The sequence below is a fragment of the Giraffa tippelskirchi genome, chromosome 12 (assembly GCF_054371585.1).
Source record: "Giraffa tippelskirchi isolate mGirTip1 chromosome 12, T2T-mGirTip1v1.2.pri, whole genome shotgun sequence".
In the NCBI taxonomy this organism is placed as follows: Eukaryota; Metazoa; Chordata; class Mammalia; order Artiodactyla; family Giraffidae; genus Giraffa; species Giraffa tippelskirchi.
The window spans coordinates 149,402,551-149,416,932 of record NC_137286.1 but is presented as its reverse complement, the minus strand read 5'-3'; the positions used below and the strand labels follow the sequence as shown (position 1 = coordinate 149,416,932).

The window sequence follows — 14,382 nt, the reverse complement described above, 5'->3', positions numbered from 1 at the left end:
ATATGAATGAGTTACAAGCAGCATCAGCTACTTTTCTGGGGGGCGGGCAGGGGCTCCATCCATTTCACTACCTTTCAATCTTTTTAAGCTCAGGCACGTCTTCTACGAAGGCGACAAAGCTTACATGTGCGTTCTGATGGATTACCTCTGTGCCTGCACCCTTGTGAGCACGGCCCAGACCCCGGGGCAGAGCGTCTCTGCACCCAGAAGCCCCTCCCCCTTCCTGCAAACATGTCCCAGTGCAGCTGTGCCTGCGTCCACGCGCCCTGGTCCCGAGGATGGACAGCCGACGGGGTTTCTAGCTCTCGGCCGGCTCAGCAGGGCTGTCGCGGGACGAGACCACCCTCACCTCCAGTACGCACAGCAGCTCCTCCACGTAGACCCGCTCCGTGTCCAGAAGCTCCTTCATCACGTGCCTGTGGGCGGGCACGCTCTCATGTACCAGCTGCTTCCCACTGCCTCCCGGCTACCACCAGCCGCCTCCAAAGGGGCCCTGACCCCCAGACCACGCACGGTTTCAAGTCCCCTGCCTAGGGCCCCCCCAGGAGAAGACCCTGCTCCATGGCCCCCCCAGCCTCCCACAAGAAGTGGGCCTGCGTGACCTCTGGGGGCCTGCTATGCACCGTCAGGTTAGGGATGCCCAGCAGGGCACAGGCTTGCAAACGGGTGGGTCAGACCTCACTGTGTGCACCAGGATCACCTTTTAACTGCCTACGACCAAGATTCCCATTTTTAAACAGAAAACGGAGCTGGGGTTGAGACTATGAGCAAACGACAGCTAGCCCGTCGCCAGGCCCCGTGGCGGTTCTAAGTGCCTGTCCTCCACACAGGGCGGTGAGGGGCGTGGAGGAAAAGGCTTGGGCTCCCTTGCCACCGGGGGCAGAGGGCAGTGTGGACTGGCAGAGAGGCTGTCCCCGTGGAGGGAGGGCAGTGTGCGGCCTGGGCGGTGTCTCCGAGTGGACAGGAGTGCAGAGGGCAGTCCCGGGGGCGGGGGTGGGGGTGTCTGTGGAAAAGTGACCGCCAGTACAGGAGGGACGTGGGTAGGGTCTTGGTGTGAAGTCCAGTGTTTAGTGCCCAGGGGCATGTCTGTGCAGGAACAGGCGCCATCCTGGCAGGGGGGGCAGTGTGCAGGGCAAGGGGGGCTGTGGGCCAAGCAGACCCCCCATGGGGTGGGGGGGGGCAGGAAGAGAGGGTGGGGGGATCCAAGAAAGAGGAGCGACGCCCAGCGCCCAGCACATGGAGCTAGAGTCAGGAAAGGCTGTGGGCAGGGTTAGCGGTGGTGGGTGCGAGGCTGGCCCTGCACATGTGGCCTGAGACCCAGGGCCGTGACCCCGAGTCGAGTCCCCTGGGCTCAGGGAGGGAGAACGCAGCTGCTTCAAGCCCCAGGGCCACCAGCCGGGCCAGGGCAAACGTGGCCTTCCTGAGGAACACGCAGACGGACACCAGCACCCGCCAAGTAACCCTGGAGGTCAGCTCTGCTCTGAGCTGCTCCTCCCAGGGGCGGGGGTCCCGCCCCCTCCGCTCCTCGGCGCGCAGAGCCCCCCGGGGGCGGGGTGAGGGCTGAGATCCGGGCGGGCCGGGAGGCAGCCACCCACCTCCGCAGGACGGCCAGGCTCTCCTCGTCCCCCGTGGAGCCGCCGCGGCCCTGCCGGCCCTCGCTCACCTCACTCTGCGGAGAGAGAAGCCGGCCAAGCGGCGCACTTTCAGCGACAGAAAGTGAGGCTTAAGACCCCGCTTCAGAGCCCCACCGCCTCTCCCTCTGGGGCGGACAGGAGGCCTCAAGGCGGAGCAGAAGGGGAGAGTGCGGGGCGGGGGGGGAGGGAGGGGGGGCGGAGAATGAGGGGCGGGGTCAGGGGCAGTGAGGGGGCGGGGCAGGAGGGTCTGGAGAGGAGAGGGCGGGGGGAGGCAGGGCCAGCGAGTGAGGGGGCGGGGTCAGGAGCGGGGGCGGGGCCAAGAGTGAGGGCGGGGCTGGGAACAGAGGGGGCGGGGTCAGGGGGACCTGGAGGGGAGAGGGCGGAGGAGGTGGGGGGAATGAGGGGGTGGGGGCGGGGCCGAGAAGTGAGGGGGCGGGGCTGGGGGGACAGAGGGGCGGGGTCAGGGGGACCTGGAGGGGAGAGGGCGGAGGAGGTGGGGGGAATGAGGGGGTGGGGTCGGGGTGGGGGCGGGGCCGAGAAGTGAGGGGGCGGGGCAGGAGAGCGTGGCCGGGGAGAGGGCGGGGGAGGAGGAGGAGTGAGGGGGTGGGGGTGAGGGGAGTGAGGAGGGGGCCAGGGGGAATGAGGGGCGGGGCCGGGAAGTGAGGGGTGGGGCCGAGGTGGTGGCAGGCCGAGATGAGGGGGCGAGGACAGGGGAATAAGGGGCGGGGCCGGGGGGAGAGGGCGGGGACAGGGGAATGAGGAGCGGGCCGGGGTGTGAGGGGCAGGACCAGGGGGAATGAGGGGCGGGGCGCGGAGTGGGGGCGGGGCGCGGAGTGGGGGCGGGGGCGGGGCGCGGAGTGGGGGCGGGGCCGGGGCTCACCTTAGCCCTCCTGTAGGGCCCTCTCCGGAGCGCACTGCCCTCGGAACTGTGGTTCTCAGAACCCCTCCGGATGCCTGGTTTGGGAAGAGAGAGGGAAGGAGGGGAGCGACCTCGCATCTCACGGCCTGCAGACGGAAAGCGCGCGCAGGGGCACCGAGAAAAGCCGAGAGCAGCCCACAGCTGAGCTGGGAAGCACAGAACACCAGGCGGTGGTGGGAGGCCGGCCGAAAGCCCCCCGGGCTCGCCGTTCGCAGCGGGGCCCGGGGCCCGGTGACAGGGGAGAACTCTGCGCCTGGAGGCTGAACGGGCCCAGGAGCTGGGCTCAGAGGCTCTTGGTGTGGACAGGCGACACTGGCCAGGGCTGCAGAAAACGGCGGGAGCCATGCCAGCCACTGGGGCCGTGTGCTTTGGGGACAGGAGGTGACAGGAAGGGCCCAGCTTGCCTTCCAGAAGGTGTGTGCCTGGGGAACCAGGAGGTTTCAGGGGCGGAGGGACAAGTCACACAAAGGGAAAACCATCCCGCCTACAGCACTGAGGACAGACAGCTGGGACAAGCCCAGGAAAGGCCCTCGAAGCCACGGTGGACCCAGCCCAGCCACAACAACGGGGAGCAGCACGGCTGAGAGGGACCAAGTGAGGGGCCTGAGTGCCAATAAAACTTTATTTACACAATGGGATAGATGGACGGGGGCATTCCCCAGGGTGAGAGGTGCTGCTCGTACCCGGGGAAGGGCAGGGTGACTTGGTGAGCGCCTCCGGCCGGGGGGCCACAGGCTGCACAGGCCGCGTCTGCTTGGCTGCCAGCTTCTTGAGGCTGGCCTGCCTGCGGTGGAACATCTCCTCCACGCTCTCCTGCTTCTGGAAGACCCTATGCACATGCTCCTGTAGAAGGGGACGGTGCGCTGGACTCAGCAGGACATCTCTGTAATGCTCTGAGAGTCACCGTGACACCTGCGGGCTCCGCTCTGCCCTCTGGGGGGGGGCACCAAGGGAGGAGGTGGCTGGTGGGGGGCTGTGGACAGCAGCAGGACCGAGCAGTCGGGGTCCAGCAGCGTCCAGAAGCTGGTGGAAGCGGGGCCCAGAAGGCGGCCAGGGCTCAGAGCACAGGCCTCCCAGCAGGCAGGGACCCCGTGGGGTGGGAAGGGAGGAGAGCAACGTCTGCCCTGAAACGCCCCTGCCCTCTGCCTCCTGAGTACCCAGGGAGTCGTCCCCTCACCAGCAGGTCTTTGGTGAGGATGGGCTCGTAGTCCTGGAAGATCTTACTGAGCTCCTGGATCTTACTGTCTGCCCCCGTCTCCAGAAACCTCTCGAGCTCCTGGAGGGCGGCCTCGGCGCCATCCTGGGACTGGCACTTGTCCACGGGCTGCGAGGCCAGCAGGTAGATGCCCTCATCACACCACTTCATGGACTGCGGGGGGAGAAGGCACCTTGGAGGCTGTCCTGGTGTCTCAGGCGGCCTGCTGACCGCTGTGCTCTGAGACCATCTGCAGGACGAAGCATGCACGTTCTGCCCAGGTTCAGACGGCTCCCCGGGGACGCGGGCCTGAAACCAGGGGCCTTGCCCAGGATGGGACGCAGCCACACTGAGGACAGAGTGCAGGGAACTGGCTGGATGGTCGTCTCTGGGTTTTCTGTGGCAGGTGAGTCCTAGAATCACCAGTATTAGAGCAGGACCGTCTGGGTCTGAGGAGAAGCCCTCGGGAGGCCGGGGGCCATTTTCCACCCAGCACCTGTGGTCTGGCCTCGGTGCGAGTGGCCCTGCAGGACCAGGGGTGGGGTCAGGGGTTGGGGGTCAGGCCTACCGCCTCCAGGAGGCTGTGCAGCTCCAGCGACTTGCCCAGCAGCCCCCTCCTCCGCTCCACGTCGGCTGCGAACTGGTCGCATAGGTGGCGGAGCTCGTGGCACTTGGGGCGGATGGAGTCCACGGCGTAGTGTTTGTGCTCGATGAGCCGCTCGCCCTCCCGGGACAGCGCGCAGGCCCGCTGCACTGCAGCCTGTGGAGCCGCCAGACCTCAGTTCAGCTTCCCGGGGCAGGGGCAGAGGGCACCTCCTGCTGCCGGGGTCGGCGGGGCAGGTTGGGGGTCGGTGGGGGTGGCCTGGAGGCCTGTGGGGGCTGGCTGGGGTCGGCGGGGGGCAGGCTGGGGGTCACGCGGTGGGGTGGTGGTACTGGGGCGTGGTGTCCCGGCAGTACTGGAGCCCACGTCCACGCTTACACTGGCCTTCTCCTCGAAGCCGGCCAGGTCCTTCAGGAGGTGCTGCACGTGCGCCAGGCTGTTTCCCACGTCGGTGAAGGTCGTGACCTTCTGGGCCAGAACGTCCAGGGCGGCTTTGACCTGAGACGGGGCAGGGGGCGAGAGGCCAGGCAGTGAGAACAGTGGGGAGACCACGGCTGGGGGACAGAGGAGGTGCCGTGGAAACTGGCTGCAGGGAGGGGAGGGGGCCCGGGCCTCCCCTCGGAAGGGGGACTAGAGGGAAACGTCCTTGATCTGAGACAGGACATCCACAAAACCCTCCTGCCAACTCTCCAGGTGTGACACTGGTGAGGGACACCGCCCCCAGGGACCGCGCCCCAGGGAGGGCCGTCCACTCTCGCCACCGTGATCCCAGTGGTGGGCGCTCCAGGGCACCAGGGCAGACAAAGAATAGATACAAAGACACGCAGATGGAAAAGGAAGGAATCAAGCCATTTCTGTTTGCACGTGGCCTGATGGTCTGTGTGGAAACGCTACAAAACAGTGCCTGGATTGAGCTCGGCAAGGTTTCAGGACACAAGATAAATACACAAGAGGACGTTGTATCTCCACAGACAGCAATGAACACACAAGACACCGGAATAAAAAGCATAACATCATCTATGGTTCCTTAAAAAATGAAATGTGTACATGTAAACCCAACCAAACACGTACTGAACTTGTGCAAACCACACAGCACTGGTGAAGGACATCGAAGGAAATCTAAACAGATGGACAGACACACGCGTTTACTGACTGAAGAGTCAGTGCGGTAAAGTGCTGACTCTCCCCAAAGCGAGGCACAAGTTCAACATAATTCCTGACAAAACCCAGCGGGACTTTCTTGGAGACATAGATCAGATTATCCGACATTTACACGGGAGGCGAAGGAACCGCAACAGCAAGGCAACTGTGAAGCAGGAAAGTACGGGGCGGGAGCCCCATCTGGAAGGGTGCGCGCATGGCACTGAGGTTCCAACCCGACCCTCAGCTCCTCGAGGAAAGTACGGGGCGGGAGCCCCATCTGGAAGGGTGCGCGCATGGCACTGAGGTTCCAACCCGACCCTCAGCTCCTCGAGGCCGCAAGCAGCTCCCACGGGGCGCATCACCCGCGCCAGCACCCCCTGCAGCCCCCAAGGCTGCTCACCTCTCGGAAGTCCTGCTCGAAATGCCGGAGCTGCAAGCACTGCTCCAGTTTCTGCTGATGTTTTGCCCAAAACTCGTCAAAGGCGGCCTCGGTCTCGTTCAGCTGGGCCAGGAGCCTGGGGAAGGGGCAGTAGCCACGCTGGTGGGGGCCTGTGAAGCCCCCCTCCTGGCAGCGCCAAGTGGCGGGAAGCCAGTCCACTCTCCAACTGCGTGTCTCCCCAGAGCCCGAGCTTGCCTCCCCACGGTGGAGGGTGTGCTGGGGGCCCAGGGCCACGTGTTTCCCCGCCTCACCTCTGCACGGTGCTCTGACTGTCCAGCTGGTCCTGGTTGGGGCTCTGCTCCAGGTTCTGGGCTGGTGGCTCGCGGATGCTCTCCAGGACGCGCCGCCCCTCGACCAGCGCCAGCCTCATGTCCTCCTGTGGGATGTCCAGGCTCGTCATCCAGGCCTCCAGCCCCAGACTTGGCCCCAGGTGGGGGCCCCGAGGAGCCCGGCCCCCTGAGGGGTCAGGCGGCACCACGATGACCTCCGCCTGCCCCACCGGACCCTCTGCTGCCTGCCTGCCCGGTGCCCCCGGGAGGGGGTACTGGGAGGCACCAGTGCGGTGAGCGGGCAGGGTAGGGTTACGGGTCTCCTGGGCAGCGGGCAGGAGTAATAGGAAACCGGGGCCCCGCGTGTCTGCTCTGCACCCAGAGGGAGCGGGGGGCTCTCGTGTGGGGCACCCAAGGACCAGCAGTGGGTCGGGGCCCCCTCTGACTCAGAGCCCACAGCGTGAGGCCGCCTTGCCAACCCTGGTTGTGTTCATCAGGAAGCCAGTGTGTGCTATGGCTGCAGGTCAGCTCAGCTGTCCGGGTCAGCCACCACCTCCCACCTGCTCCCCGGGGGCACCGTCTCCTCACAGGACCAGCAGGGCATGAGGCAGGACTCGGGAGCCCGACCAGAGATGCTCTGAAGGGCGGGTCACGGTCCAGCAGGTTCTCGGGAGCCCAGAACCACCTCGGGGGGCTCCTGGGCTCCTCTTACCTGATGCACCCCCTGCCCCCGCCCCTCCCCCACCCCACCCCTCCCTGCACTGCCCCTCCCCCCCGCCCTCCGCCCCATCCCTCTCCCTGCCCACCCCTCCCCTCCCCTCCCCCTGGCCCTCCCCTCCCCCACCCATCCCGCCCCTCCCCCTCCCCCACCCATCCCACCCCTCCCCCTCCCCTCTTCCATCCTCCCCCCCACCCCATCTCCCACACACACCTTGGCTCTGTCCTTCTTCTCTGTGTGGGCGAGGAGCACGGAGCTTGTGGACTGCACGTCATTGGGCAGCTCCGTCTCAGCCAGCTCGGTCCCAAAGGCCTGTAGCATCTGCGCCGTCTGCTTGACCAGGAGGGCGAAGCTCTCGATGGCCTGTGGGGGAGGAGACCGTCACCCCGAAGCCTGCGCACCACGCCTGGGCCTGGAAGCCCCGCCGCAGCCCAGCCCCTTGGGAGGTCCCCCAGCCTCAGACCCGACTCCTGCAGAGACTCGGGCTCTGCACCCGCCTGAGGGGGAGTGCCGAGAACCCAGCTAGAGCTTTTCTCTGTCCCCGTCTTCCTGAGCCCCAGAAAGCCACTCCCGACATGACTGATGTTTCTCGACATGACTGATGTTTCTCCTTCAGATGCCGAGGTTCACTGAGACCGTCGGCTCATGCTCAGGGAGAAAGCTCAGGGAAATGGCACCAGGTCCTTGGAGCAGGCGGAGGCCGCACTGCTGGGCGGCCCAGGCCCACTGGGGGTGAGGGACTCACTGTGCGATGGCAGAGCCACCTGGAGTGGCAGTAGGCCAGCGTCCCGCCCAGGTCCTCCGTCAGCTGGGACTTGTCGATGTAGCCGTGTAGTTCTGGGACTGAGCTCAGCATTATGACCTGGCGGAACGAGACCAGCCGTAAGCAGACTGCCCCGCAGACCCAGATGGAGGGGCCTCCCAGCTCCTCCGAGGCAGGCAGGGTGCGATGCTCCCTGGGCCTCAGCTCTCCCATCCATGAAATGGGTGCACGGTCTCAGCAGATGACAGCCATCGGGGGTAAGCAAAGCCCTGGACGGAGCCAGGCGCTCTGCTGACATGGGGCATCTGATGGGTGAAGGGGCCCGAGTGTTTATGGAGCCACACAGACTCCAAAGCCACCCATCTGTCTGCATTCCCGCCGAAGCCCAGCAGGCTGCATGGAGGTGGAGGCAGGTTCTGAGCACGGTCTTTGTGGAGAATAGGGGCCCAGGAGGCTCTTCCACATGGGATGAGTTTTGTTTCCTGTCTTGCTCTTGCCCTTCTGAGGTCACTGCATCCATGAGCTTTGGATAAAAATACCGCCTTTGCTTTGCAAACTGTCAGGTGCTGCCAACGAGGTCCTGGAGGCTCAGTCCACGCGCCACTCAACACCACCTCGTGTTTTATTTAACGCTGAGCCTGCTCCAGGCCGAGAGGATATCCGACACGCCCTGGGTCAATGCCGACTGTCTCCACGTGGGGGCGGGTGGAGGGGACGGGGTGCCTCTAAGACTACAGAGGACCATCTGCCCAGCCATCCGGGAGCCCACGTTGAGACCCTCGACTGAGATGTCATCTTCTCTTAAGAACTGGCTACGGTGCCAGCTTTCAGCAGAGACATCGGTCTCTCTTTGCTGTCCAGCAAGGCCGTTCGCCCAGAACACCCTGATTCACGCCAACAGGAATGGAGATGTGTCGGTCAGCTATTCAAGGACTTAAGGCTCTTCCTCTGTGATTTCCGTCTGTTCCGTGTCAACTGAACCACCAAGGAAAAGGCTGGAACCCACTGGCCCTCTTAACATTTTCTGCTCAGCGCTGGGTCAGCACAGGCCCCAGGACACCAACATGGACCCACTGCAGCAGCAGCCCTCCCCGGGCGGCACTTCCCGAGTTCTGAAGGGTGACTGAGGTGGACCGGGGAAGGGGCGTCATAGGCGATGGATCCTGTGGACCCGAGTTCTGAGAACTCATGGGTTTGGTCCCACGCAGCTGGGTGCAGGGTGACCATGGACTCAGGGTGGAGACACCCACTCTCAGCATCAGAAACCGAGGCTTTCTGATGCTACGGAGATGGGTGCACCCATTTCCCTCCAAAGCCCAGGGCCTGCACACCTGACCCCTGGCCAGTGAAGGCCCTTCCGTCGGTGCAGGAGAGCCGACCTCGGGGATGGTGGCCCACACTGGGGCTCTCAGGTTTCAAGAGAAACGTGGCAGGTCTTGCTGGGGAGGTCACAAGGTGCTGGGCACGAGCCCCGGTGCTCCCTGGGTCCTCTGCCGGGCAGCCCCTCCCAGCCCTGCTCCGGGAACCTGACTCGACATGGCCTGGCCTCCCCAAGGGAATGCAGCTTCCTGGGTGCGCATCCTCTAAGGGATCCACACAGCCTTGGCTTTCCGAGGACAGCTGGCGGCCGCCTGGGCTGCCCCGTGCCGGCTGGAGTGAAGAGGTGAGGCAGGGGTCCCGCTGCGGCTGGAGGAGGGGTCGCTCACACCCACTTCCCCAGCCCTGTTCCAGGGCGGAGTGGGCGCTCCTCACAGGAGGTGGGCACTTACCGGCACCTTCATCTTAAAGTCATCTCTGTTGAACCTGAAGGCGAGGTCGGAGAGCGTCCTCTGGAAGAACCCGGTTGGCCGCAGGACGAGGACGAGCTGCAGGTTTGCAGGGAAGGACGCCTGCGGGGACACAGGCCGTGCTCCATCTGGGGTCCGCATGCCCACAGCGGCCCGCGGCCCCGGCGGGGAGGACCGGGTGCCTCCCCCACGCCGGCACCAGCCCGGGGCAGAGCTGGGTACAGACACCGCACTCGGAGCATCGCCACCCCTCACGGAAAAGGACAGTCACACTGCTTGGAACAACTGTGTTACGTGGCTTGTGATCTTAAAGGTCAAAAGCTCTGACCTTTTGGGGAACTATGCTTAATACCTTGTAATAACCTACAAAGGAAGAGAATGTAAAGATACATATATTCATATATATGCATAACTGAATCTCTTTGCTGTACAACTGAAACCACCACAATGTTATAAACCAGCTACACTTCAATACAAACTTAAAAATAAAATAAAAAATCAATTGTAGGAAGAGCTTTGGCCTTCCCTTCTGGCTGAGTCATGCGTCCCCACACTCTTATTTTGGAGCCCAAGCCCCCAGCGCCTCAGAATGGCTTTAGGGTCTTCAGAGAGGTGACTAAGTCAGGATGAGGTCGTCAGGGCGGTCCCCGACCGGACATGCCCCCCAAAGGCGACATTTGGGCGTTGAGACCCACAGAGGATGCCATGTGGGGATGCAAGCAGATTGGGGGTGCTTCCACTGGCCGAGGGTCTCCAGAGGCCGTTGCGGGGCACAGACAGACCCCTTCACAGCTGCAGAGGGTCCAGCCGGCTCAGACTCCCCCTTCCAGATGGGGAGAGAGGAGACCCTGCCGTCTGGGCCCTGCTGTGCTCTATGGCATCTGTTGTGATGGTCCCCAGAAACTAGGGCACTGGTGGAGTGAAAACAGCCACACACACACAGGACCCAAGACAGAGAAATAGAGAAGCAAGCTCACACCCAGGCGCACGCCCTCACACGTGGACATGAACTGACTGGTGTGTGCATGTGAGCTCTGCGGACGAGGCGTCTGGCCCTGGACGAGTCGCCCTCTGCGCCCCGGACTCCCATCTGGAACGGGGGGAACGGAGCGCCCTCCTCGTCGGGGCCGCGCCCAGCTCCCGGACGCCCGAAGCATTCAGGGTCCAGCTCCAGGCCGAGGCCATGACGGCCGCTCGGTCAGCCCCGGGCCCAGCACCCAGTCCCCTGGCCTCTGTCTGAGAGCAAGCCCCTCACGTGACAGGAGAGTGAGGAGAGGCCGCGGGGCCGCCCCCAGCGCAGGGCGGGCAGGCAGTGCCCTTAGGCACAGACGCAGCCAGGTCCTGCGGCCCCTCTCCTGCCTCGCCCGGACCTGACACCACCCCACTCTCCCGCGTGGAAGCGCTGGGACCCTCCCGAGCCGTCAGCAGTCAGGACAACCCTTGCCCAGGACATCCGGAGATGACCCCCACCCGCCCACACACCCAGGGTCCCGACCACGGCCCGCGTGGGGCCCCTGACCCCTCGGCCGCCCGATGTGGCTCGCACGCCCGCCCTCCCTGGCCTCCTCGCCGGGTCCCCACTGGCACGTCGGGGGGTCCCAGAGGCCTGGGGCTGGCTCCGTGTCTGAGGACCCAGCTAGCGTGTCCCTGAAGCCCACGTCCCAGGGGCTGCCCTCCCACCGTCTCTGGGGGCCCCTGACTCCCCGCAGCCTCCGCGTCTCCCCAGGAGCCCCGCAGCATCATCCGGGCTCCAAACAAGACATGTCTCCGGGCTGGACCTCGCTGCCCCTCCTGCTCAGGCCACTCACGTCCGAGCGCGAGCCCCCCTCACCAGGGCGTGCCGGGGGTCCTGGCCCCCGCCCCGGGCCTCAGTCCCGAGAGTCACGCTCAGGCCAGACACCTGCTCAGCGGTGCTCTGCTCCACCCGCGGCTGCCGGGGGCCCGGGAGATGCCAGAACCCTGCCTCCCCCCGGGCCCTCCTCTTGCTCCCCGGAGGCTCTGCACGCCAGGACCTCCGCTGGTCTCCCCCACCCCACGACCCTGAGCCGTGCCTCTGGCCTAGCGGCCCTGACCTCCTGCCTGCCGGCTTCCTTCCTGAGTAGTCCTGTCTGCAGCCCCGGGCGTGTCTGCCCCACGGTCCCCACTGTCAGCCCCGGAGCAGGCCCCGCTGGGTGCCGTGGACAGCAGCGAGAAGACGTGGAAGTCAGGCAGCTCACGGTAGGGGCTCCGGGTCCCCGTTAGCAAGAGGGCCATGGACCCCACACCAGGCGTGAGACCGGCCCCCACGACTGCAGAACAGCGGCCTTCAGCATCTTTCCGGAGGCAGCACTAAGTCACAGTTCCCTACTTTTCAGCACAGTTTTTCTGCCCTTATTCACAGCTGCTGGCGGGTGTGGTCTGGGCTCACAAGGCTCTACGAGCCCTGGGCCTTCATGGGGACCCATGTAGCAGGGTCACCTAGGCCAGAAAGCCCTCCTGGCGCGCGACTTCCCTCCGCGGAGTGCTCATCACCCGGTGCTCAGACCTGAGTCACCCGCGCCCAGGAGGGAGCCCCCAGCGTGGCTGAGGAAACTGCTATTTGCCACATTGGGAACATTCACCGCCTGACCTGCAAATCCCGGGTGTCTCAGGAGCTTCGGTCCATCCTTTCTCTGCCCACAGAGGGCATCGGCTTTACAGGCCAGACTGCAGCTCCGCCCCTCGCAGACCGAACACGGTTCTCACCGCGGCTTCCTTCGGGACGAGCTCGAGGGCAGGCTCGGCTTAGTCAGGCTCCAAACACAGACCAGCAGCCTCTGCTGTGGTGTCCTCCCCACAGTCGTGTTTAAAAGAAAGGGTCCCTTCCCCTTTAAAAGAAGGGAACCCCGGAAGAGTAAACAAGGCATTTTACAAAAGACTCATCCATCAGAGGATGGTCCAAATCCGGGGCCAGCTCTTGGGCAAAGAGCGAGGTTTGCACTCTGAGCCGTGGGTCTCGCCCACGGCTGTGACCGTGAACTGACAGGAAGCCAGTGCCGTCGCCTTGACGCCCGCTCAGAGCTGCGGTGGGCTCTGCTCTCGGCGGGGACATGGCAGGTCTGAGCTTAGGGCACTCGGCTGTGGACCCTCCAACGTCTTGTTTTTCTTTCCAAGCTGAGCCGAAGGCGTCCAAACAAGGAGAAAGAGTGCCCCGAAGGAGAGAAAGCACAGCTCACGAGATAGCACACAAGGCAGCTTAAAATAGCCCCGAATTTAGCGCGTTATGTAAGCACCCAGGCTCACTCAAGCGGCCAAACACAGTGGGATAAACAGTCTCTCTGCTGCTGGCAGCAAAGTGCAGCCGTCCAGGCTGGAGCGCCAGGGCCTGCGGGGGCCCCCTCGTGGGCTGAGGCCCAGCAGACACCAGGTGGTCTCTCCCCCAAGCCCCTTGGATGAAGCACAGGCCAGTGGGGCTGCCAGTCTAGACAGGTGCATGGCGGGGGATGGCGTCAGCATGCCAGCTCTGCCCCCCCCGCAGAGCCAGGGTGGAGATGGACCCGCACGCTGGCTCAGGGTGGGCGGGGACAGGGGCCCTGGGAGCAGCAAGGCGGGGCTTGCAGTGTCCGCACCCTGTGACCGCGTCCTGCACCCCGCAAGGTCCGGCATCTAGTCACAGGGTCAGCCGTCAGCAGCCCACCTGTCTACACGGTTCTTGCTTCCCCGTGTATCCACAGCACCGCCCACCACGCCAGGCATACATCAGTGTCTCAATAAATGTGCCGAAAACATAAATAGGACTTTGGGCATTAATACAACCAGCAAATTCTTGTAAGAAAAAGCACTGGAGTTCAAAGGGAATTTTTGACAATTTTGCTGGAAAATGCTAACTTCTGGGGTTTCCAAAGCAGTACTGGGTAACTGTAAGGCTTATAGAAACAAACCTACATTTTTACTGTTGTCAGAATCAGTGCAAAAATCAGTTATGATTCTCACAAAACAAAGTTTTAAAGATGCACCAGCTCTCTTCAGAAGTTCACCTGATTATCAGCTCGGTGGAGAAGAAGACCATGTTCACACTCGGCCGTGGGAGAGCATGGCCTGACGGCTGGTCTGCCCTGGGCCATCCTGCTGGCTCACTGGGGATCTCAGGAATTGTTATTAAAAGTAATTTGTCTGGTTCTTGGCAAACAATCCTGCCTTTGGTCAGCCTTGCTAACTGACCAGGAGTGGCTGATTAGCTGGGGAGGTATTCACGAGGCTCCTGTCTCGCCCAGGACCCGGGATGGGTGTCAGCCGCACGAAGATGGACGGGGCTGGCCCTGACATCGAGGGACCGCAGAGTGCAGACAGGGAGGGTGCCCCACTGGGAGGGGAGGCCAGGCAGGGCCTGAGCAAGAGCTGCTCTGGGGGACGCTGGGGGCTGCAGAGGGCGCCGTGGCAGCCGCCCCACCCTTGGGGGAGGGCGTCCCGGGGCAGGGAATGGCAAGGACATGAGGTCTGGACCTGCATCCCCTGAGAAGCGGCTGGCTGGGCCCCTGCACACCAGTGCACATCCAAGACGCACCAGGGAGACAGACGCACGCAGAAGGCCTGGGCGATCACTGGACCTGGGATTGTGAGTCTAACCATGCAACCTCTCAAGACAGCAGCACGCTTGACTGGAGACTCGCTGCCATGCAGCCCAGGACTAACTTGCTGACTCCAGAATCACCTCTAATAAGTCCTCTGTGCACCTGACCCACTGGCTGTTACAGTCTAATCCTTAATTTGGCTGGGCAGGTGACACCATGTGTAAATTCACTTTAAAACTTAAAATAATGAAACGGACACACTGGCTAATTAGCTGGTGGTGGCACACAGTCCCTGTGAGATTCTGAGGACTCAAAAGCACGGGAGAGCGGACGGTGACCGTCTACACACTATACTATACTCTTCTGAAACACTCCCAAGCGTTTA

At 63.7% G+C, this 14,382-nt stretch overlaps 1 protein-coding gene across 11 annotated transcripts in view; it reads right to left on the bottom strand.

The window, feature by feature from the left end:
• MCF2L (MCF.2 cell line derived transforming sequence like) overlaps positions 1-14,382 on the bottom strand; it is a 104,283-nt gene that overhangs the window by 14,811 nt on the left and 75,090 nt on the right. For 7 of the 11 annotated variants that reach the window (XM_081551509.1, XM_081551514.1, XM_081551517.1 and 4 more), the window contains exons 5-16: positions 9,451-9,570; positions 7,664-7,780; positions 7,132-7,281; positions 6,183-6,307; positions 5,893-6,007; positions 4,716-4,847; positions 4,317-4,496; positions 3,731-3,922; positions 3,237-3,396; positions 2,515-2,588; positions 1,596-1,669; positions 350-416 (exon numbers count right to left, since the gene is read on the bottom strand). In XM_081551509.1, the coding sequence (XP_081407635.1) occupies positions 350-416; positions 1,596-1,669; positions 2,515-2,588; positions 3,237-3,396; positions 3,731-3,922; positions 4,317-4,496; positions 4,716-4,847; positions 5,893-6,007; positions 6,183-6,307; positions 7,132-7,281; positions 7,664-7,780; positions 9,451-9,570 (1,506 nt within the window). Of the gene's footprint in view, positions 1-349; positions 417-1,595; positions 1,670-2,514; positions 2,589-3,236; positions 3,397-3,730; positions 3,923-4,316; positions 4,509-4,715; positions 4,848-5,892; positions 6,008-6,182; positions 6,308-7,131; positions 7,282-7,663; positions 7,781-9,450; positions 9,571-14,382 lie in introns of all 11 variants that reach the window. The other 4 variants (XM_081551507.1, XM_081551511.1, XM_081551513.1 and 1 more) reach the window with 1 other exon arrangement.